Source organism: Coregonus lavaretus, assembly GCF_964263955.1.
Source record: "Coregonus lavaretus genome assembly, contig: HAP1_SCAFFOLD_187, whole genome shotgun sequence".
Taxonomy (NCBI): Eukaryota; Metazoa; Chordata; class Actinopteri; order Salmoniformes; family Salmonidae; genus Coregonus; species Coregonus lavaretus.
This window is the reverse complement of record NW_028159222.1, coordinates 372758-396303: the sequence shown is the minus strand read 5'-3', so window position 1 is coordinate 396303 and position 23546 is coordinate 372758. Positions and strand designations below refer to the sequence as shown.

Genomic DNA, 23546 nt, shown 5'->3' with positions numbered 1-23546 from the left:
GTTCTATACTGCAGGTGTTCTATGGTGCAGGTGTTCTATGGTGCAGGTGTTCTATACTGCAGGTGTTCTATACTGCAGGTGTTCTATGGTGCAGGTGTTCTATGGTGCAGGTGTTCTATACTGCAGGTGTTCTATACTGCAGGTGTTCTATGGTGCAGGTGTTCTATGGTGCAGGTGTTCTATACTGCAGGTGTTCTATACGGCAGGTGTTCTATACTGCAGGTGTTCTATACTGCAGGTGTTCTATACTGCAGGTGTTCTATACTGCAGGTGTTCTATGGTGCAGGTGTTCTATACTGCAGGTGTTCTATGGTGCAGGTGTTCTATACTGCAGGTGTTCTATGCTGCAAGTGTTCTATGGTGCAGGTGTTCTATACTGCAGGTGTTCTATACTACAGGTGTTCTATACTGCAGGTGTTCTATGGTGCAGGTGTTCTATACTGCAGGTGTTCTATACTGCAGGTGTTCTATACTGCAGGTGTTCTATACTGCAGGTGTTCTATGGTGCAGGTGTTCTATGGTGCAGGTGTTCTATACTGCAGGTGTTCTATGGTGCAGGTGTTCTATACTACAGGTGTTCTATACTGCAGGTGTTCTATGGTGCAGGTGTTCTATACTGCAGGTGTTCTATACTGCAGGTGTTCTACACTGCAGGTGTTCTATACTGCAGGTGTTCTATGGTGCAGGTGTTCTATACTGCAGGTGTTCTATACTGCAGGTGTTCTATACTACAGGTGTTCTATGGTGCAGGTGTTCTATGGTGCAGGTGTTCTATACTGCAGGTGTTCTATGGTGCAGGAGTTCTATACTGCAGGTGTTCTACACTGCAGGTGTTCTATACTGCAGGTGTTCTATGGTGCAGGTGTTCTATGATGCAGGTGTTCTATGCTGCAGGTGTTCTATACTGCAGGTGTTCTATGGTGCAGGTGTTCTATGATGCAGGTGTTCTATGCTGCAGGTGTTCTATGGTGCAGGTGTTCTATGGTGCAGGTGTGTCCATTTTTATATCAAAGACAGTATATGTGTGAACCCCCTCCAGTGGTCACTGGTCCGGTCTAGCTGTGGCTGGATTCAATCTGGAGGGTGTTGCTGTGTGGTCACTGGTTTGTGCCACTCTCTGTGTCAGCCTGCCTCTTCAGTGTGGTGCCAGGCTAGCAGTACTCCCACACTGTGGTGCCAGTGTGTCTGTCTGTCTGCCTGCCAATGACTCTTCCACATAAAGCATGGGCGTGGGAGCAGGGGCAGAGAGAGAGAGGATGAGGACTATTTGATTACAGGTGTAAGCAAATGTGTATGTGGGGAGAGAAAGAGAGAGTGAGAGAAAGAGAGAGAGAGAGAAATAAAGAAAGAAATAAAGAAATAGAGAGAGAGAGCGAGAGAGAGAGAGAGCGAGAGAGAGAGAGAGCGAGAGAGAGAGAGAGCGAGAGAGAGAGAGAGAGAGAGAGAGAGAGAGAGCGAGAGAGAGAGAGAACAAATGTGTGAGTCCAAGAGGGAGCTAAAGGGGGGTGGGGAAAGAGAGGAAGAAGAGAGAGAAGCTTGACGGGGTGATGTGAAGCCAATCAGAGCAGTGGGTTTCAGACAGAACAGGTGAAGTGAGTCACACACACGCAAAAATATATTCTCCAGAAGCAAAATTATCCACTTCAAAATGTTCCCAGTACAGATCCTCCACTGTTCACTCACTCCTATCACCACTTTTGAAAATCACTGAGACCGCAGCAGGGGAAAGAGGGACAATTCTCTTTTTGTCTCCTTATTAGATATTTGTGAAACAGCCGGAGTGCAGCCAACCACAGCCCTCTCTTCTATCTCTGGAAAGACTGGAATCCCTTCCTCTATCCATGTCAAAGCTGGCGTAGGGGTGGTGTGGAAAACAGATGCAGGATGCAGAAGTAGTCCAAAATACTTTAATAAAGTCCACAGAATGAACGGCTTACAAACAGAGCCGGAGGCACAAGAAAAATAACGCACTCAGCGTAATAAACAAAACACGCACAATAGTGCGGACTCTCTACAGAAATAGAGCACAAACTTGACATAGAAACACCTGCTGACAATGAACAACTACACACAACCACAAGACAGAAACAACGAGAACTTAAAGGACACATAATCAAGACAAAATGAGAAACAGGTGTACCAAAACAGACCAAACCAAACGAACACAGAAACAACGAACGGTGGCAGCTAGTACTCCGGGGACGACGACCGCCGAAGCCTGCCCGAACAAGGAGAAGGAGCAGCCTCGGCAGAAACCGTGACAGTACCCCCCCCCTTGACGCGCGGCTCCAGCCGTGCGCCGACCCCGGCCTCGGGGACGACCAGGAGGACGCGGAGCAGGGCGCGTGGGATGACCACGATGGAACTCAGTCAGAAGGGACCGGTCTAAGATATCTCTCCTCGGCACCCAGCACCGCTCCTCCGGACCGTACCCCTCCCACTCCACGAGATATTGGAGACCCCCCATCCGGCGTCTCGAATCCAGGATGGACCGAACTGTGTACGCCGGAGCCCCCTCGATGTCCAGCGGGGGCGGAGGAGTCACTGCTATCTCACAGTCCTGGAGTGGACCAGCTACCACCGGCCTGAGGAGAGACACATGGAACGAGGGGTTAATATTCTTATAATCAATAGGAAGTTGTAATCTGTAACACACCTCGTTCAACCTCCTCAGGACTTTAAAAGGCCCCACAAACCGCCGACCCAGCTTCCGGCAGGGCAGGCGGAGGGGCAGATTTCTGGTCGAGAGCCAGACTCGATCTCCCGGTGCGTACACCGGTCCCTCACTGCGGTGGAGATCGGCGCTCGCCTTGTGTCGACGGATGGCCCGCTGCAGATGTACGTGAGCAGCGTTCCATGTCTCCTCCGAGCGCCGCACCCACTCATCCACCGCAGGAGCCTCGATCTGGCTCTGATGCCAAGGTGCCAGAGCCGGCTGGTACCCTAGTACACATTGGAAAGGAGTGAGTCTGGTGGAGGAGTGGCGAAGGGAGTTCTGAGCCATCTCGTCCCAGGGAATATACCTCGCCCACTCCTCCGACCGGCCCTGGCAATACGACCTCAGAAACCTACCCACATCCTGGTTTACCCGTTCAACCTGCCCATTGCTCTCCGGGTGGTACCCCGAGGTAAGGCTCACCGAGACCCCCAAGCGCTCCATGAACGCTCTCCAGACTCGAGAGGTGAACTGGGGGCCTCGATCAGACACTATATCCTCGGGTACCCCGTAATGCCGGAAGACGTGAGTGAATAGTGCCTCAGCGGTCTGTAGGGCAGTGGGGAGACCCGGCATGGGAAGGAGACGACAGGCCTTCGAGAACCGATCCACAACGACCAGGATGGTGGTATTTACCTGGGAGGGGGGAAGGTCAGTAACAAAATCCACCGAGAGGTGAGACCAGGGTCGTTGTGGAACGGGCAGGGGTTGTAGCTTACCCCGGGGCAGGTGTCTGGGTGCCTTACACTGGGCACACACCGAGCAGGAGGAAACATAAACCCTCACATCCCTGGCTAACGTTGGCCACCAGTACTTAGTGCTAAGGCAGTGCACCGTCAGGCCAATCCCTGGATGTCCAGAGGAGGGTGACGTGTGAGCCCAATATATAAGTCGATCCCGAACCTCGAGCGGAACGTACGTCCGACCCACAGGACACTGTGGAGGGCTAGGATCGGTACGCAACGCCCGCTCGATTTCGGAATCGACCTCCCACACCACCGGTGCCACCAGGCAAGACGGCGGGAGTATGGGCGTGGGCTCAACGGACCACTCCTCCGTGTCATACCGCCGGGACAGGGCATCTGCCTTACCGTTCTGGGACCCAGGGATGTACGTGATCTTAAAAACGAACCGGGCCAGAAACATGTTCCACCTAGCCTGGCGAGGGTTCAGTCTCCTAGCTGCCCGGATGTACTCCAGGTTTCGGTGGTCAGTCAAAATGAGGAAAGGGTGTTGAGCCCCCTCAAGCCAATGCCTCCACACCTTTAGGGCCTGGACCACGGCTAGCAGCTCCCTGTCCCCCACGTCATAATTTCGCTCCGCCGGACTGAGCTTTTTAGAGTAAAAGGCACAGGGGCGGAGTTTCAGGGGCGTGCCAGACCGTTGCGAGAGCACGGCCCCTATACCGGCTTCTGACGCGTCTACCTCGACCTGGAATGGTAGCGCGGGATCCGGATGCGCCAGCACTGGCGCCGAGGTAAACAGGTCCTTCAGTCTCCCAAAAGCCCTATCAGCCTCAGCAGACCACTGCAAGCGCACCGGACCTCCCTTTAGAAGAGACGTTATGGGAGCTGCCACCTGTCCAAAACCCCGGATAAACCTCCTGTAGTAATTCGCAAAGCCCAAGAACCGCTGCACCTCTTTAACAGTGGTTGGAGTTTGCCAATTACGCACGGCCGACACACGGTCAACCTCCATCTTTACCCCTGACGCAGACAACTGATAACCCAAAAAGGAGACAGACTCCTGGAAAAACAGACATTTCTCTGCCTTGACATATAGGTCATGCTCCAACAATCTCCTCAACACTCGGCGCACCAGGGCTACATGCTCGGCTCGGGTAGAAGAATACACCAGAATGTCGTCAATGTACACGACCACTCCTTGCCCCTGCATATCCCGGAAGATCTCATCTACGAAGGATTGGAAGACTGAAGGAGCATTCATTAACCCGTATGGCATGACGAGATACTCGTAATGACCCGAGGTGGTACTAAATGCTGTCTTCCATTCGTCTCCCTCCCTAATACGCACCAAGTTGTATGCGCTCCTGAGGTCCAATTTTGTGAAGAACCGCGCCCCGTGTAAAGACTCCGTCATAGTCGCAATCAGAGGGAGTGGATAACTGTATTTCACAGTAATCTGATTGAGACTGCGGTAATCAATACACGGGCGCAAACCTCCATCCTTTTTCTTCACAAAAAAGAAACTAGAGGACGCAGGGGAAGTGGAGGGCCGTATGTATCCCTGTCTCAGAGACTCGGCTATGTAAGTCTCCATAGCTCTCTTCTCCTCTTGAGACAAAGGATACACATGGCTCCGCGGAAGCGCAGCTCCTACCTGGAGGTCTATCGCACAATCCCCCTGTCTATGTGGTGGCAATTGCGTCGGCTTCGCCTTACTAAACACAAGTGCTAAATCCTCATACTCGGGGGGAATGTGCAATGCGGGCACTTGGTTTGGACTCTCCACCGAGGTCGCCCCTACGGAAACGCCCAGACATCGCCCTACACACTGGGCAGACCACTCCTTAAGAGCCCTCTGTTGCCACGAAATAGAGGGATTATGGGTAATCAACCAGGGAAGCCCCAGCACCACCGGATACGCAGGAGAGTCAATAAGATATAGCTGTATAGTCTCCTCATGACCCTCCTGCGTCCCCATCCTAAGTGGAGCTGTGACCTCCCTAATCAACCCCGATCCCAACGGACGGCTATCTAGAGCATGTACAGGGAAAGGTTTGTTGACAGGAAGGAGGGGAATCCCTAACTCTGCACAAAATCTCTGATCTATAAAATTCCCAGCTGCGCCTGAATCTACTAGCGCCTTATGCTGGGAACGAGGTGCAACCTGTGGGAAGCAAACAGGTATGGTTAGGTGCACAACAGAGAGCTCTGGGTAAGTGGGGCGCCTACTCACCTGGAAGGACTCCCCAGTGCGTGGCCTGCCGTCTCGTCCCCTAGGAGACCCCCCCCAGCACCTGGCCGCAGTGTGTCCTCCACGGCCACAGTTGGTACAGGGGTTGGTCCCCCAAGGGCTCCTTCTCCTCTCCTCTCTAGCGCCAGCACCCCCGAGCTCCATAGGACTAGGCTCGGAGGTGCTGGAGGGTGGAATGGACGACCCCCACTCAGGACGTCCGCGGGTGGCCAGCAGGGTGTCTAGGCGAATGGCCATGTCCACCAACTGGTCAAACGTGAGGGTGGTGTCCCTGCAGGCCAACTCACGACGGACGTCCTCCCGTAGGCTGCAGCGGAAGTGGTCTATGAGGGCCCGCTCATTCCACCCTGCGTCTGCCGCTAGAGTCCGGAACTCCAGTGCAAACTCCTGGGCGCTCCTCTTCCCCTGTCGGAGGTAGAATAGACGTTCTCCCGCCGCCTTCCCCTCAGGTGGATGGTCGAATACAGCCCTGAAGCGACGGGAGAACTCCGCATAGGTGATCGTCGCGGGGTCTATTCTCCTCCATTCGGCGTTGGCCCACTCCAACGCCTTGCCGGTGAGACAGGAGATGAGGGCGGAAACGCTCTCGTGTCCCGAGGGCACCGGGTGTACGGTGGCGAGGTAGAGTTCAATTTGTAGGAGGAATCCTTGACACCCGGCAGCGGTACCATCATACGCCCTCGGGAGCGAGAGCCGAATCCCACTGGGTTCAAAGGGACAAAGGGACTGACCGGTGCTGGTGGTAATGTGGGAGGAGGCGTGGGTACCCAACTGGTCTCCAGGCGATGCAGGGTATTCATTACTCCCTGCAGATCGTTGGTGATTTGAGCTATCCTGTCATCCTGTCCGCGGACGCGCTCCTCCCATGACTCGGTCGCTGCTGCTGCTCCTGCTGATTCCATGAGTGGTGTGTAGTTCTGTCAAAGCTGGCGTAGGGGTGGTGTGGAAAACAGATGCAGGATGCAGAAGTAGTCCAAAATACTTTAATAAAGTCCACAGAATGAACGGCTACAAACAGAGCCGGAGGCACAAGAAAAATAACGCACTCAGCGTAATAAACAAAACACGCACAATAGTGCGGACTCTCTACAGAAATAGAGCACAAACTTGACATAGAAACACCTGCTGACAATGAACAACTACACACAACCACAAGACAGAAACAACGAGAACTTAAAGGACACATAATCAAGACAAAATGAGAAACAGGTGTACCAAAACAGACCAAACCAAACGAACACAGAAACAATGAACGGTGGCAGCTAGTACTCCGGGGACGACGACCGCCGAAGCCTGCCCGAACAAGGAGAAGGAGCAGCCTCGGCAGAAACCGTGACAATCCACTGCAATATAGGCTGGAAAGACTGAAATCCCTTCCTCTATCCACCGCAATATAGGCTGGAAAGACTGAAATCCCTTCCTCTATCCACTGCAATGTAGGCTGGAAAGACTGAAATCTCTTCCTCTATCCACCGCAATATAGGTGTCACGAATGTCAGTGTAATGCGGTGGAAGAAGTCAGGCGCAGGACGCAGAAACTCTAAGAAACGTACTTTACTAAACGAAGTAAAGAACACAACACAGAATACCTCCACACAGGGAGGAGCTCACCAATGACACACGTAACTAGGAACAATAACACACAAATTCCAAATGAGAGACAGGGGTAAATATAGGGAATACAATAAAACATAATGGGGAACAGGTGTAAACAATAAAGACTAAACTAGACAAACACTGAAACATCGATCGCCAGCAGCTAGTACTCCGGGGACGACGAACGCCGAAGCCTGCCCGAGCAAGGAGGAGGAGCAGCCTCGGCTGAATCCGTGACAGTACCCCCCCCCCTTGACGCACGGCTCCAGCCTTGCGCCGACACCGGCCTCGGGGACGGCCAGGAGGACGCGGAGCAGGGCGAGTCGGATGACTCCGGTGGAAATCCCTCAACAGGGAGGGATCTAGGATGTCCCTCCTAGGGACCCAGCACCGTTCCTCCGGACCGTACCCCTCCCACTCCACGAGATACTGCAGACCCCCCATCCGACGCCTCGAATCCACGATGGAACGGACTGAGTACGCCGGAGCCCCCTCGATGTCTAGTGGGGGCGGAGGAGCCTCTCGTATCTCATTCTCCTGGAGTGGACCAGCTACCACCGGCCTGAGGAGAGACACATGGAACGAGGGGTTAATGCGGTAATTAATGGGCAGTTGTAACCTATAACATACCTCGTTCAATCTCCTCAGGACTTTAAATGGCCCCACAAACCGCCGACCCAGCTTCCGGCAGGGCAGGCGAAGGGGCAGGTTTCGGGTCGAGAGCCAGACCCGATCTCCCGGTGCATAAACCGGACCCTCACTGTGGTGGCGATCGGCGCTCACCTTTTGCCGTCTGATAGCCCGCTGCAGATGGACATGCGCAGCGTTCCATGTTTCCTCCGAGCGCCGAAACCACTCATCCACTGCAGGAGCTTCGATTTGGCTCTGATGCCAGGGTGCCAGGACCGGCTGATAACCCAACACACACTGAAAAGGCGTAAGATTAGTAGAGGAGTGGCGGAGTGAGTTTTGGGCTATCTCTGCCCAGGGGATATACCCCGACCACTCCTCCTGCCGGTCCTGGCAATAGGACCTCAGAAACCTACCCACATCCTGGTTTACTCTCTCCACCTGCCCATTACTCTCAGGGTGAAAACCCGAGGTAAGGCTAATCGAGACCCCCAAATGTTCCATAAACGCCCTCCAAACTCTAGAGGTGAACTGGGGACCCCGATCAGACACTATATCCTCAGGCACCCCGTAGTACCGGAAAACGTGATTAAACAGGGCGTCGGCCATTTGTAGGGCTGTAGGAAGACCTGGCATTGGAATGAGACGGCAGGCCTTAGAAAACCGATCCACAACGACCAAGATCGTGGTATTCCCCTGGGAGGGGGGAAGGTCCGTGACAAAATCCACCGATAGGTGAGACCACAGCCGTTGTGGAACGGGTAGAGGTTGTAACTTCCCTCTGGGCAGGTGTCTAGGCGCCTTACTCTGGGCGCACACCAAGCAGGAAGAAACGTAAACCCTCACGTCCCTAGCTAAGGTGGGCCACCAGTACTTCCCGCTAAGGCAGTGCACCGTCCGACCAATACCAGGATGACCAGAGGAGGGTGACGTGTGAGCCCAATATATCAGTCGATCACGGACCTCGAGCGGCACGTACCTCAGCCCCTCTGGACACTCTGGGGGAGTAGGGTCGGCACGTAACGCCCACTCGATTTCCGCATCGACCTCCCACACCACCAGTGCCACTAGACAAGACTCCGGTAGTATGGGAGTGGGCTCAATGGACCTCTCCTCTGTGTCATATCGTCGGGACAGGGCGTCTGCCTTAACGTTCTGTGACCCTGGTATATACGTGAGCTTAAATACAAACCGGCCAAGAAACATGGCCCACCTAGCCTGACGAGGGTTCAGTCTCCTCGCTGCCCGGATGTACTCCAGGTTACGATGGTCAGTTAGAATGAGAAAAGGGTGTTTAGCCCCCTCAAGCCAATGTCTCCACACCTTCAGGGCTTGAACCACCGCTAGCAGCTCCCTGTCCCCCACGTCATAATTGCGTTCCGCCGGACTGAGCTTCTTAGAATAGAAAGCACAGGGGCGGAGTTTTGGAGGCGTGCCCGAGCGCTGAGACAGTATAGCACCGATCCCCGCCTCGGACGCATCCACCTCAACTTGGAACACCAAAGAGGGATCCGGATGTGCCAGCACCGGAACCGAGGTGAACAGGTCCTTCAGATGTCTAAACGCCCTGTCCGCCTCAGCCGACCACTGCAAACGCACCAGGCCCCCCTTTAGCAAGGAGGTGATGGGAGCTGCTACCTGTCCAAAACCCCGGATAAACCTCCGGTAGTAATTGGCAAAACCCAAAAACCGCTACACTTCCTTCACCGTAGTGGGAGTCTGCCAATTACGCATGGCTGAAACGCGGTCAATCTCCATATCCACCCCTGACGCAGACAACCGATGTCCCAGGAAGGAGATGGACTCCTGGAAAAACAGACATTTCTCCGCCTTCACATACAGGTCATGCTCCAACAGTCTACCCAGCACCCGACGTACCAGGGACACATGCTCGGTTCGTGTAGCGGAGTATATTAGAATGTCATCAATATACACCACTACACCCTGTCCATGCAAATCCCGGAAAATCTCGTCCACAAATGATTGGAAGACTGAAGGAGCATTCATTAAGCCGTATGGCACACGAGGTACTCATAGTGACCCGAGGTGGTACTGAATGCTGTCTTCCACTCATCTCCTTCCCTAATGCGCACCAGGTTGTAAGCGCACCTGAGATCCAGTTTTGTGAAGAATCGCGCCCCGTGTAATGACTCCGTAATACTAGCAATCAGAGGGAGAGGATAGCTGTATTTAATTGTAATCTGATTGAGACCACGGTAATCAATACACGGGCGTAAACCCCCATCCGTCTTCTTCACAAAAAAGAAACTTGAGGACGCAGGGGAAGTGGACGGCCGTATGTATCCCTGTCTCAGAGATTCGGTGACGTATGTCTCCATAGCTACCGTCTCCTCCTGAGACAGAGGATACACATGACTACGAGGAAGCGCAGCGCCTACCTGGAGGTCTATCGCACAATCCCCCTGTCGATGAGGTGTTAATTGAGTCGCCTTCTTTTTACAGAAGGCGAGTGCCAAATCGGCATACTCAGGAGGAATGTGCATTGTGGGAATTTGGTTCGGACTTTCCACCGTCGTTGCCCCTACGGAAACACCTACACACCGCCCGACACACTGATCAGACCAGTCCAGTGCGAACTCCTGCGCGCTCCTCTTCCCCTGTCTGAGGTGGAACAGACGCTCACCCGCCGCCTTCCCCTCTGGGGGATGATCGAACACCGCCCTGAAGCGGCGGGTGAACTCCGCATTGTTGACTGTAGCGGCGTCTATTCCCCACCACTCGGCGTTGGCCCACTCCAGCGCCTTGCCGGACAGACAGGAGATGAGGGCGGAAACGCTCTCGTATCCCGAGGGCGCCGGGTGGATGGTTGCCAGGTAGAGTTCCACTTGGCGCAGGAAACCCTGACACCCGGCCGCGGTGCCATCATAAGCCCTCGGGAGCGAGAGCCGAATCCCACTGGACTCCAGAGGTGAAACGATGGTGGTAGTCTCCTGAGTGGCGCAGTGGTCTAAGGCACTGCATCGCAGTGCTAGCTGTGCCACTAGAGATCCTGGTTAGAATCCAGGCTCTGTCGCAGCCGGCCGCGACCGGGAGACTCATGGGCAGCGCACAATTGGCCCAGCGTTGTCCAGGGTAGGGGAGGGAATGGCCGGCAGGGATGTAGCTCAGTTGATAGAGCATGGCGTTTGCAACGCCAGGGTTGTGGGTTCAATTCCCCCGGGGGACCAGTATGAAAAATATATATATATATGTATTCACTAACTGTAAGTCGCTCTGGATAAGAGCGTCTGCTAAATGACTAAAATGTAAATGTAAATGTGGTGGTATCGTTGGAGGAGGTGTGGGCAAACCTCCTCTTTCCCATCGCCTCAAAATGTTCATCACCCCTTCCATGGCGGTGCCAAGATCCTGGATCATAGCCGCCTGTTGTAAAACGCGCTCCTCCAGTGATCCCGTTGGCACCGCCGCTCCTGCTGACTCCATGTCGTGGTGTGTTATTCTGTCACGAATGTCAGTGTAATGCGGTGGAAGAAGTCAGGGCATGGGTGGGTTTGTCAAGTTCCAAGCTCTGGATGAAGACCCCCCCCGTGTGGAGCGTAGCAGACCAGGGACCATAGAGACACCAACACACGTACACACACACTCACACACACACTCCCGACCATGGACAGTAGCAGCCCCCCATCCCCTACTCTCCCCCAGTCTGTGAGAAACAGACTGTGATTTGTCAGAGCCTTTTCATTACAAGGGAAGGTCATGTCATCCTATCTGGCCTGGTGACAGCTACTGGGGTGGTGGGGTGGTGGGGTGGTGGGGTGGTAGAGTGGCAGCTGCTGGGGTAGTGGGATGGTGCACAGAGAGGGAAAGGGGAAACAGAGAGAGACAGAGACAGAGAGAGAGAGAGAGAGAGAGAGAGGGAGAGGGAGAGGGAGAGGGAGAGGGAGAGGGAGAGGGAGAGGGAGAGAGAGAGAGAGAGAAAGAGATACACACACAGACACATTCCTCCATGTACAGAAACACACACACACAACCCTTCTGTACCTGATTATCTCCAGCTGGCCGCCAAGTTACACCGGTGCCAGCTATTAGGTACCTTCCGTAAAGACTGTGTTGCTATAAGACTAGTCTGACTCCTTAAACCAATATAGATTAGGCTAGTCTAGTCTGCCTCCTTAAACCAATATAGATGAGACTCTAGTTTATATTATAGATTCATCACAGGCAGAGTGACACACAGGGGACTAGTCTGGTCCACAGGTTTTATCTAACATCTCTCACATCCACTCACACCCAAATTAGCACCTACTCAGTTAAAGGAAAAATCCACCCAAAACCACAATTCCTTTAATTTACAGTGTTAAATAACACTAATATGTGAGAACAATATTTTGGCATTATAATAATGTTGGTAGTAACATGGAAAATCATTGTGGAAATATGTTGCAGCTCAAGTCGACTACAAAATCCACAATGCAATGCTCTCTCTATGGGCTGGCTGGCTAGCTAGTTAGCTAGCTAGCAAACGTAGCTACACACTATAATACCAAAGACAATATCAGCATGTGAAGTAGCTAGTTAGCTGTAAAATCTCCTAAACAAACTGCACTATCAATTTAGGAGTCTACAATCTCACCATGTTCAACCTGCAGATCGATGTTCCTCACAGAATGGAGTCTGACATTCGCAACGGCAGATATACTTTTGAGGAGATGGGAAACATTGAGGAGATGGGAAACGCAGTGCAGTGTATTCTGGGTGATTCTGGGTCAAGGAGCGCTCTCCTTCGAGGACTGAATGGGAGTCTATTGGGCACTACTACATTAAAACCCAACATTAGCACGAATTTCATCAACAGGAAGCGCAACATTACAAAACTTTTCAGAGTTGTGAGATAACTAACTTGCTGTCTGTAATAATAATATGCCATTTAGCAGACGCTTTTATCCAAAGCGACTTAAAGTCATGCGTGCATACATTTTTGTGTATGGGTGGTCCCGGGGATCGAACCCACTACCCTGGCGTTACAAGCGCCGTGCTCTACCATGCTGAGCTACAGAGGACCGTAGCTATACGTAATATCGCATAGCTTTGGAATCGTGACATTAGGCGAGTTTTCTTGACATATACACTGACTTTGAGAAGAGATTGCGTGACGATTAGCTTAGCAACCGCGTGACGCGGCATGACAAAGTGAACGCGATTGGTTCGACAGTCGGCTGGGTGGGGCGTTATAGGTTGACCCAGGGAATCGATAGAACATCACTCAGAGATGCACAAAAACAATACAACAATCAAAATGGGAGAACCTTTCCTTTAATCTACAGTAGTAATATAGTCATAATCATGTAATTCTATGGTTATTATAGGCTTGCTATGGTCCTCTGTAGCTCAGCATGGTAGAGCATGGCGCTTGTAACGCCAAGGTAGTGGGTTCGATCCCCGGGACCACCCATACACAAAAATGTATGTAACGCATGACTGTAAGTCGCTTTGGATAAAAGCGTCTGCTAAATGGCTTATTATTATATTATATGATCATTATGGGCCCTGGTTTGTCTCTGTCATAGCCGGCCGCGACCGGGAGACCCATGGGGCGGCGCACAATTGGCCCGGCGTCGTCCAGGGTAGGGGAGGGAATGGCTGGCAGGGATGTAGCTCAGTTGGTAGAGCATGGCGTTTGCAACACCAGGGTTGTGGGTTCGATTCCCACGGGGGGGGGCCAGTATGAAAAATAAATTAATAATGTATGCACTCACTCACTGTAAGTCGCTCTGGATAAGAGCGTCTGCTAAATGACTGAAATGTAAATGTAAATGTTTGTTCCATTTATTCCATCTTACATCTCTCACCTCGTTATCCATTACAATACGGTTATTTCACTGTTTTATCACATTATAGATGTATCAACGACAAAGTGAGACCCAGGGAATCTGGTCCAAATGCTCCAGTACTCTACTGAGTGAAAAGTGAAATTATACTGTTTGCGTGTGTGTTTGCTTGTGTGTACGTATGTGTGTGTAGATATGCGTTTGTGTGTTTAGTGATCTCAGGGTTATGTGCATAGAGTCATCCAAGAGGTGGTTGAACTACAAGGGTATCCAATATTACTGGCAACTGGTAGTGTGTGTGTGTGTGTGTGTGTGTGTGTGTGTGTGTGTGTGTGTGTGTGTGTGTGTGTGTGTTTACATAATATTTTCTGTTGAGCTGTCTAGCTGAGTTCTGCTGTGCGTACCTTGGTAGGTTGTGCGTACCTTGGTAGGTTGTGCGTACCTTGGTAGGTTGTGCGTACCTTGGTAGCTGTAGATGTCTCCAACGCTGTTCTGACGCATTATGTGACGCCAGTAGGCACTGCGAGGCAGGGAGATGGACTTGGTTAACGTTGTCTGGTTGGATTGGGTCTGAAAGAGAGACAACAACAACAACATCTTCTTCAGTACGTGGGTTGTTTCCAAAATGGCACCCAATTTTCTATAAAGTGTTCTCCAAAAGGTTTCTGTGGCACGGTACTTCTCATTTCCCACTCTGGAAGCTCTCTGTAGCCCTTGAGACACAAATATCATACCCCCCCCCCCCAAAAAAAAATGCTAAGCCCCCTTGTTATTCTAATGGTGAGATGTTAGCATGTCTTGGGGGTCTGATATTTGTGCATCTGTAACTTTCTCACTCATCATTATTCACGATTCATACGGGACTATCCGTAATCATGGTAGCATCCACATTAAAGTAGAAGTGTTTAGAAACATATTCTATTCTTATTTACAATAAAAGTGCCTCTAAAATGACACAATACGTTATTTACCATTCATTTAATCTGAAACACAACCAAAACAAACAGCAAATGCATCCAACAAGTTTGTAGAGTCACAAGCTTGATGTAATCATTGCGTGCTAGAAATATGGGACCAAATACTAAACTTTTGACTACTTGAATACACATACTTTTGGTCCCCTAAAATGGGTTGACTATGTACAAAAAGTGCTGTAATTTATAGTCATTGTATCATTTCAAATCCGAAGTGCTGGAGTACAGAACCAAAACAAAACAAAAGAATGTCACTGTCCGAATACTTTTGGAGCTCAATGTGTGTGTGTTGTGTGTGTGTTGTGTGTGTGTTGTGTGTGTGTGTTGTGTGTGTGTTGTGTGTGTGTGTTGTGTGTGTGTTGTGTGTGTGTGTTGTGTGTGTGTTGTGTGTGTGTGTTGTGTGTGTGTTGTGTGTGTGTGTTGTGTGTGTGTTGTGTGTGTGTGTTGTGTGTGTGTGTTGTGTGTGTGTGTTGTGTGTGTGTTGTGTGTGTGTGTTGTGTGTGTTGTGTGTGTGTTGTGTGTGTGTTGTGTGTGTGTTGTGTGTGTGTTGTGTGTGTTACCTGTGAGGTCTTCTCCAACTCCTCCACCATCCTCTCGTGTTGCTGTGCGATGGACAGGGTGGCTGAGTGGACTCTCTGGTAGATCATCTCTCCCTCCCGCGTCTGGAATGTAAACAGACCCTCCCTCGTGTCACACATCCTAGAGAGAGAGAGAGAGAGAGAGAGAGAGAGAGAGAGAGAGAGAGAGAGAGAGAGAGAGAGAGAGAGAGAGAGAGAGAGAGAGAGAGAGAGAGAGAGAGAGAGAGAGGGAGAGAGAGAGGGATATGGAAATAGTAGGGAGAGAGAGAGAGAGAGAGAGAGAGAGAGAGAGAGAGAGAGAGAGAGAGAGGGAGAGAGAGAGGGATATGGAAATAGTAGGGAGAGAGAGAGAGAGAGAGAGAGAGAGAGAGAGAGAGAGAGAGAGAGAGAGATGGTGAAAGAGAGAAGGGGAAGAGAGAAGGGGGAGTGAGAGAAATGGAGTGAGTAGGGGGAGAGAAAGAGAGGGGGAGGGATAGAGTTTTCTTACAGATACATCATCACATACACAGAGGTTAGAACACACAGAGAAACAATGAGATACAGATATGCTGTATGCAGGCAGGGAGCAGATACACCTGGCATCTCATAGCATGGAGGGGTTTGGCCTAGAGGGGTGTGGCCTGAAGAGGTGTGGCCTGGAGGGGTTTGCCTGGAGGGGTGTGGCCTGGAGAGGATTGGCCTGGAGGGGTGTGGCTTGGATATGCTGGGATGTTTAGTTGTTCAAACTTCCTTTGAATTTTGTTTGACTTTTCCCAAAGTAACTCTGTGTCTGTGTGTGTGTGTGTGTGTGTGTGTGTGTGTGTGTGTGTGTGTGTGTGTGTGTGTGTGTGTGTGTGTGTGTGTGTGTGTTGATTATCAGGACCCATGGGACCAGTTTTCCTCTCCTGCTTCCAAACCAATCCCAGATCCAGGAGACATGTTAATGGATTAGGGTTAGGGTCAGATCCAGGAGACATGTTAATAGTTTAGGGTTAGGGTCAGATCCAGGAGACATGTTAATGGATTAGGGTTAGGGTCAGATCCAGGAGACATGTTAATGGATTAGAGTTAGGGTCAGATCCAGGAGACGTGAATGGATTAGGGTTAGGGTCAGATCCAGGAGACATGTTAATGGATTAGGGTTAGGGTCAGATCCAGGAGACATGTGAATGGATTAGGGTTAAGGTCAGATCCAGGAGACATGTTAATGGATTAGGGTTAGGGTCAGATCCAGGAGACATGTTAATAGTTTGGGTTAGGGTCAGATCCAGGAGACATGTGAATGGGTTAGGGTCAGATCCAGGAGACATGTGAATGGATTAGCGTTAGGGTCAGATCCAGGAGACATGTGAATGGGTTAGGGTCAGATCTAGGAGACATGTGAATGGGTTAGGGTCAGATCCAGGAGACATGTTAATGGATTAGGTTTAGGGTCAGATCAAGGAGACATGTGAATGGGTTAGGGTCAGATCCAAGAGACATGTCAAGGGGTTAGGGTTAGGGTCAGATCCAAGAGACATGTGAAGGGGTTAGGGTTAGGTTCAGATCCAGGAGACATGTGAAGGGGTTAGGGTCAGATCCAGGAGACATGTGAATGAGACTCCTATGAAACAGATACGCAGGCAGGTGACTGACTGTGTGTCACTTTGACCGTACCTTTCTGCCTCATAGGTGAGCCAGATGGATTATCACACACACACACACACACACACACACACACACACAAACACAAACACACACACACACACACAAACACACAAACACACAAACACAAACATACCTTCCTGACTCGAAGGTGAACCAGGTGGAGTCTCGTCCATATCTCCTCAGTGAGTTGAGGGGCCACATGACCAGTTTGACACGCGCGTTGTGGATATCCCACAGGTAGATGTTCTCATGGGTGATCTGCATGGTACATTCCCCATAGATGTCCAGGTTGGGGGTGGGCATCAGGTATACGTTGAACCGCTCTGGAACAAAAAGCTTTTAGCGTTTTTGACAGAATACAGATTTTGAAAAAAATAAAAGATGGCAATTTTACAAAGAGAAAATATGTTTGAAATGGCAGAATAACATTGTTACAACAGCAAGAATTTGACATTTGGACAACTATCTATTCCAGTCCACATTTTGGCTGTTTTTAACCACTTTTCAAGCTTTTAAGTAAAAGCGAAGGCTACAAATCAATGTTGAAGGAAACATGAAAATTAGGTCCTGCAGTAATCATCAGAGGGCTATAACAGGTGGGTTTGGGAGTATGGGCTGACCAATTATGTATATAAACCCTGGATTGCTGATGCTATCTATTGGCCAATGAGAGGCTTTGAAGCCACCGGTCGGCCATATTGGCACTTCGCAGAAGAAGCGGTCCTCTATAGGAATTAATGGAATTCTACAGTATTTCAATTAAATGTTTCAAGGACAAAATTACATGTATTTAAGTACATAAAAAAAAGTTGTAGTGGTGATTGTAACATTAGTACTTTCAAAAAAGTATACTTTAAGGACATTTTTTAATATATATTTTTTTCATATTTATGTTTAGTTTACATAATGCAATTTAAAAAGTATGCATTAAGGTGTCTGTAATAGAATAAACATGGCAAAAACAAATGTAGACATTAATAAATACATTTTTATAGTTTCCAAAATAGTTTTTTTTTACAATGTTGGGGGAGTTCCAAGATGGAGGCGGGGTGGCTTCAAAACAGCGCCCCCTATCAGTCTTCTAGTGTATATATAAATCATTGGGTCTGACAGATGGACAGACGGACAGAAGCCATTAGTGTACTGAGAAGGCTACATACAGTGTCAAAAACGGACTATATCTAACACCACAGTATCAGTTCGGATTTTGTATACTTCTGGCGAATGAGTCACTGAAATAAGTTTCTCCACTTGATCACTAGCATTTGAGTCCAAGCTGTTGTACAGCCTACTTAAATCCAGAATTAGCATTCAAAGAAGCTTGCATAAGCATGAAATCCATGTACTGAAGGGATAAAAAAAGACAGCTCCTTTCAAAATACTACACTGAACAAAAACATAAACGCAACATGTAAAGTATTGGTCCCATGTTTCATGAGCTGAAATAAAAGATCCCAGAAATGTTCCATTCGCACACAAAAAGTGTATTTCTCTCAAACGTTGTGCAGACATTTGTTTACGTCCCTGTTAGTGAGCATTTATCCTTTGCCAACATAATACATCCACCTGACAGGTGTGGCATATCAAGAAGCTGATTAAACAGCATGATCCTTACACAGGTGCACCTTGTGTTGGGGACAATAAAAGGCCACTCTAAAATGTGCAGTTTTGTCACACAACACAATGCCACAGATGGCTCAAGTTTTGAGGGAGTGTGAAATTGGCATGCTGACTGCAGGAATGTCCACCAGAGCTGTTGCCAGATAATTGCATGTTGATTTGGCAGTACGTCCAACCGGCCTCACTACCACAGACCACATGTAACCACGCCAGCCTAGGACCTCCACATCCGGCTTCTTTACCTGCGGGATCATCAGAGACCAGCCACCCGGACAGCTGATGGAACTGAGGAGTATTTCTGTGTTTAATAAAACTATTTTGTGGGGAAAAACTAATTCTGATTGTCTGGGCCTGGCTCCCAAGTGGGTGGGCCTATGCCCTCCCAGGCCCACCCATGGCTGTGCCCCTGCCCAGTCATGTGAAATCCATAGATTAGGGCCTAATTAATGTACACTGCTCCAAAAAATAAAGGGAACACTTAAACAACACAATGTAACTCCAAGTCAATCACACTTCTGTGAAATCAAACTGTCCACTTAGGAAGCAACACTGATTGACAATACATTTCACATGCTGTTGTGCAAATGGAATAGACAACAGGTGGAAATTATAGGCAATTAGCAAGACACCCCCAATAAAGGACTGGTTTTGCAGGTGGTGACCACAGACCACTTCTCTGGCTGATGTTTTGGTAACTTTTGAATGCTGGCGGTGCTTTCACTCTAGTGGTAGGATGAGACGGAGTCTACAACCCACACAAGTGGCTCATGTAGTGCAGCTCATCCAGGATGGCACATCAATGCGAGCTGTGGCAAGAAGGTTTGCTGTGTCTGTCAGCGTAGTGTCCAGAGCATGGAGGCGCTACCAGGAGACAGGCCAGTACATCAGGAGACGTGGAGGAGGCCGTAGGAGGGCAACAACCCAGCAGCAGGACTGCTACCTCCGCCTTTGTGCAAGGAGGAGCAGGAGGAGCACTGCCAGAGCCCTGCAAAATGACCTCCAGCAGGCCACAAATGTGCATGTGTCTGCTCAAATGGTCAGAAACAGACTCCATGAGGGTGGTATGAGGGCCCGACGTCCACAGGTGGGGGTTGTGCTTACAGCCCAACACCGTGCAGGACGTTTGGCATTTGCCAGAGAACACCAATATTGGCAAATTCGCCACTGGCGCCCTGTGCTCTTCACAGATGAAAGCAGGTTCACACTGAGCACATGTGACAGACGTGACAGAGTCTGGAGACGCCGTGGAGAACGTTCTGCTGCCTGCAACATCCTCCATGTGCTCGCCAGAGGTAGCCTGACTGCCATTAGGTACCGAGATGAGATCCTCAGACCCCTTTTGAGACCATATGCTGGTGCGGTTGGCCCTGGGTTCCTCCTAATGCAAGACAATGCTAGACCTCATGTGGCTGGAGTGTGTCAGCAGTTCCTGCAAGAGGAAGGCATTGATGCTATGGACTGGCCCGCCCGTTCCCCAGACCTGAATCCAATTGGGCACATCTGGGACATCATGTCTCGCTCCATCCACCAACGCCACGTTGCACCACAGACTGTCCAGGAGTTGGCGGATGCTTTAGTCCAGGTCTGGGAGGAGATCCCTCAGGAGACCATCCGCCACCTCATCAGGAGCATGCCCAGGCGTTGTAGGGAGGTCATACAGGCACGTGGAGGCCACACACACTACTGAGCATAATTTTGACTTGTTTTAAGGACATTACATCATAGTTGGATCAGCCTGTAGTGTGGTTTTCCACTTTAATTTTGAGGGTGACTCCAAATCCAGACCTCCATGGGTAGATACATTTGATTTCCATTGATAATTTTTGTGTGATTTTGTTGTCAGCACATTCAACTATGTAAAGAAAAAAGTATTTAATAAGATTATTTCATTCATTCAGATCTAGGATGTGTTATTTTAGTGTTCCCTTTATTTTTTTGAGCAGTGTATTTAAATTGACTGATTTCCTTATATGAACTGTAACTCTGTAAAATCGTTGAAATTGTTGCATGATGCGTTTATATTTTTGTTCAGTATAACTTCATTCAAATTATGAAAAAAAGATGAAGCAGACATAAAAAGTAATACGAACATTGAAATCGAATAGTTCTTAGAGGCTCAGCGCAAATGGACGTTCTGTAACAAACTGATAAAGACTAAAGACAAAAAACTTGGTCTTAGAAATATGACATTGTCTTTATGAAGGACTCTGTTATTTTCCTTTTTCCTTGAGAGAGAAGAAGAAGAAGAAGAAGAAGAAGAAGAAGAAGAAGAAGAAGAAGAAGAAGAAGAAGAAGAAGAAGAAGAAGAAGAAGAAGAAGAAGAAGAAGAAGAAGAAGAAGAAGAAGAAGAAGAAGAAGAAGAAGAAGAAGAAGAAGAAGAAGAAGAAGAAGAAGAAGAAGAAGAAGAAGAAGGTGAGCATTGTGAAGGTCAGTGTCCAGTTGCTAAGGAGAGGTGAAAGTGTCTCAATAGTCTTGAAATGTTTCCTCTCCTCGTCTCCTTCGCTTCATCAAAACTGACTCAAACTGGACAGGTGGTAGCAAATCTCCCTCATTACACGTCCACCATACTGATTTCAATTGTATTCTATTTCTCTATCAGTTCAGGTGAAGACAAGCAGACATGGAGAGGAAGCCACTTTAGACTATTGATATGCACCCCAATCCATTGTCATAGTTTTACAAGCCAGTCAAACAGCTCCAGGCCCCAACAGAGACCTCAGCCCCAACCACTTTAACCAGCTCTCAGAGAACTCTTCATAATCTACATTAATACTCACTAAGGATGTTTCAAAATAAGAGCCATGAGTCTGGAGTGAGGACTGAGAAAATGGTGATGTAATACGCAGCTATTTTTAGGAGCAGCAAGAATATGAACTTTGATTTATTTATCGGCCCCTTGTAGTTGGGAGATCACTAACTGAAGTCTAACTGCTGAGTGTGGAGCTGTCTACTATTTTAGTACATGTGCTAAAAAGTGTTTCGCTTTCAGATTCTGTTGTTGTTTCTTTCTTTCTCACGTTCTTTCTTAAGAATGCCCCCCCCCCCCCCCCAAACACACACACACACACACACACACACACCATACCACTTCGATGTTATGAATATAATTAAATATTTCCCTGTCATTTTACATCGAAACTGCGAGAGGGAAGATACATGTTATTACTGTTCATTGAATCAGATGGGCTGTTCAGATACTTCACATTACAAGATGGATTCATAGGCCTCCCGAGTGGCGCAGCGGTCTAAGGCACTGCATCGCAGTGCTAGAGGCGTCAGTACAGACCCGGGTTTGATCCGGGGCTGTGTCACAACCGGCCGTGATCGGGAGTCCCATAGGGCGACGCACAATTGGCCCAGTGTCGCCCGGGTTAGGGGAGGGTTTGGCCGGGGGGATGTACTTGGCTCATCGTGCTCTAGCAACTCCTTGTGGCGGGCCGGGCGCCTGCAGGCTGACCTCGGTTGTCAGTTGAACAGTGTTTCCTCCGGCACATTGGTGCTGGTGGGTGTTAAGAAGTGAGGTTTGACGGGTCACGTTTCGGAGGTCTCATATTTCGACCTTCGCCTCATGAGCCCATTGGGGAGTTGCAGTGATGAGACAAGACCAAAAAGGGGGTAACACTATACCATTCAGTGACACTCCCTCTTTACCATTCAGTTACGCTCCATCTTTATCATTCAGTTACACTCTATCTTTACCATTCAGTTACACTCCATCTTTATCATTCAGTTACACTCCATCATTACCATTCAGTTACACTCCATCTTTACTATTCAGTTACACTCCCTCTTTACCATTCAGTTACACTCCCTCTTTACCATTCAGTTACACTCCATCTTTACCATTCAGTTACACTCCATCTTTACCATTCAGTTACACTCCATCTTTACCATTCAGTTACACTCCATCTTTACCATTCAGTTACACTCCATCTTTACCATTTAGTTACACTCCATCTTTACCATTCAGTTACACTCCATCTTTACCATTCAGTTACACTCCATCATTAGCATTCAGTTACACTCCATCTTTACCATTCAGTTACACTCCCTGTTTAACATTCAGTTACACTCCCTCTTTACCATCCAATTACACTCCATCTTTACCATTCAGTTACACTCCATCATTAGCATTCAGTTACACTCCATCTTTACCATTTAGTTACACTCCATCTTTACCATTCAGTTACACTCCATCTTTACCATTCAGTTACACTCCATCTTTACCATTCAGTTACACTCCATCTTTACCATTCAGTTACACTCCATCTTTACCATTCAGTTACACTCCATCTTTACCATTCAGTTACACTCCATCTTTACCATTCAGTTACACTCCATCTTTACCATTCAGTTACACTCCATCTTTACCATTCAGTTACACTCCATCTTTACCATTCAGTTACACTCCATCTTTACCATTCAGTTACACTCCATCTTTACCATTCAGTTACACTCCATCTTTACTATTCAGTTACACTCCATCTTTACCATTCAGTTACACTCCATCTTTACCATTCAGTTACACTCCATCTTTACCATTCAGTTACACTCCATCTTTACCATTCAGTTACACACCATCTTTACCATTCAGTTACACTCCATCTTTACCATTTAGTTACACTCCATCTTTACCATTCAGTTACACTCCATCTTTACCATTCAGTTACACTCCATCTTTACCATTTAGTTACACTCCATCTTTACCATTCAGTTACACTCCATCTTTACTATTCAGTTACACACCATCTTTACCATTCAGTTACACTCCATCTTTACCATTCAGTTACACTCCATCTTTACCATTCAGTTACACTCCATCTTTACCATTCAGTTACACACCATCTTTACCATTCAGTTACACTCCATCTTTACCATTTAGTTACACTCCATCTTTACCATTCAGTTACACACCATCTTTACCATTCAGTTACACTCCATCTTTACCATTTAGTTACACTCCATCTTTACCATTCAGTTACACTCCATCTTTACCATTCAGTTACACTCCATCTTTACCATTCAGTTACACTCCATCTTTACCATTCAGTTACACTCCATCTTTACCATTCAGTTACAC

General features: G+C 48.8%; 1 protein-coding gene across 1 annotated transcript in view; it reads right to left on the bottom strand.

The window, feature by feature from the left end:
- Positions 1 to 23546, bottom strand: part of LOC311123169 (docking protein 6-like) — a gene marked incomplete at its 3' end in the record, with an annotated part of 47629 nt that overhangs the window by 2724 nt on the left and 21359 nt on the right. Inside the window, exons 4-6 of the mRNA XM_084197432.1 lie at positions 16980 to 17169; positions 15203 to 15341; positions 14130 to 14238 (exon numbers count right to left, since the gene is read on the bottom strand). Coding sequence (XP_084053558.1) covers positions 14130 to 14238; positions 15203 to 15341; positions 16980 to 17169 — 438 coding nt within the window. The remainder of the gene's footprint in view (positions 1 to 14129; positions 14239 to 15202; positions 15342 to 16979; positions 17170 to 23546) is intronic.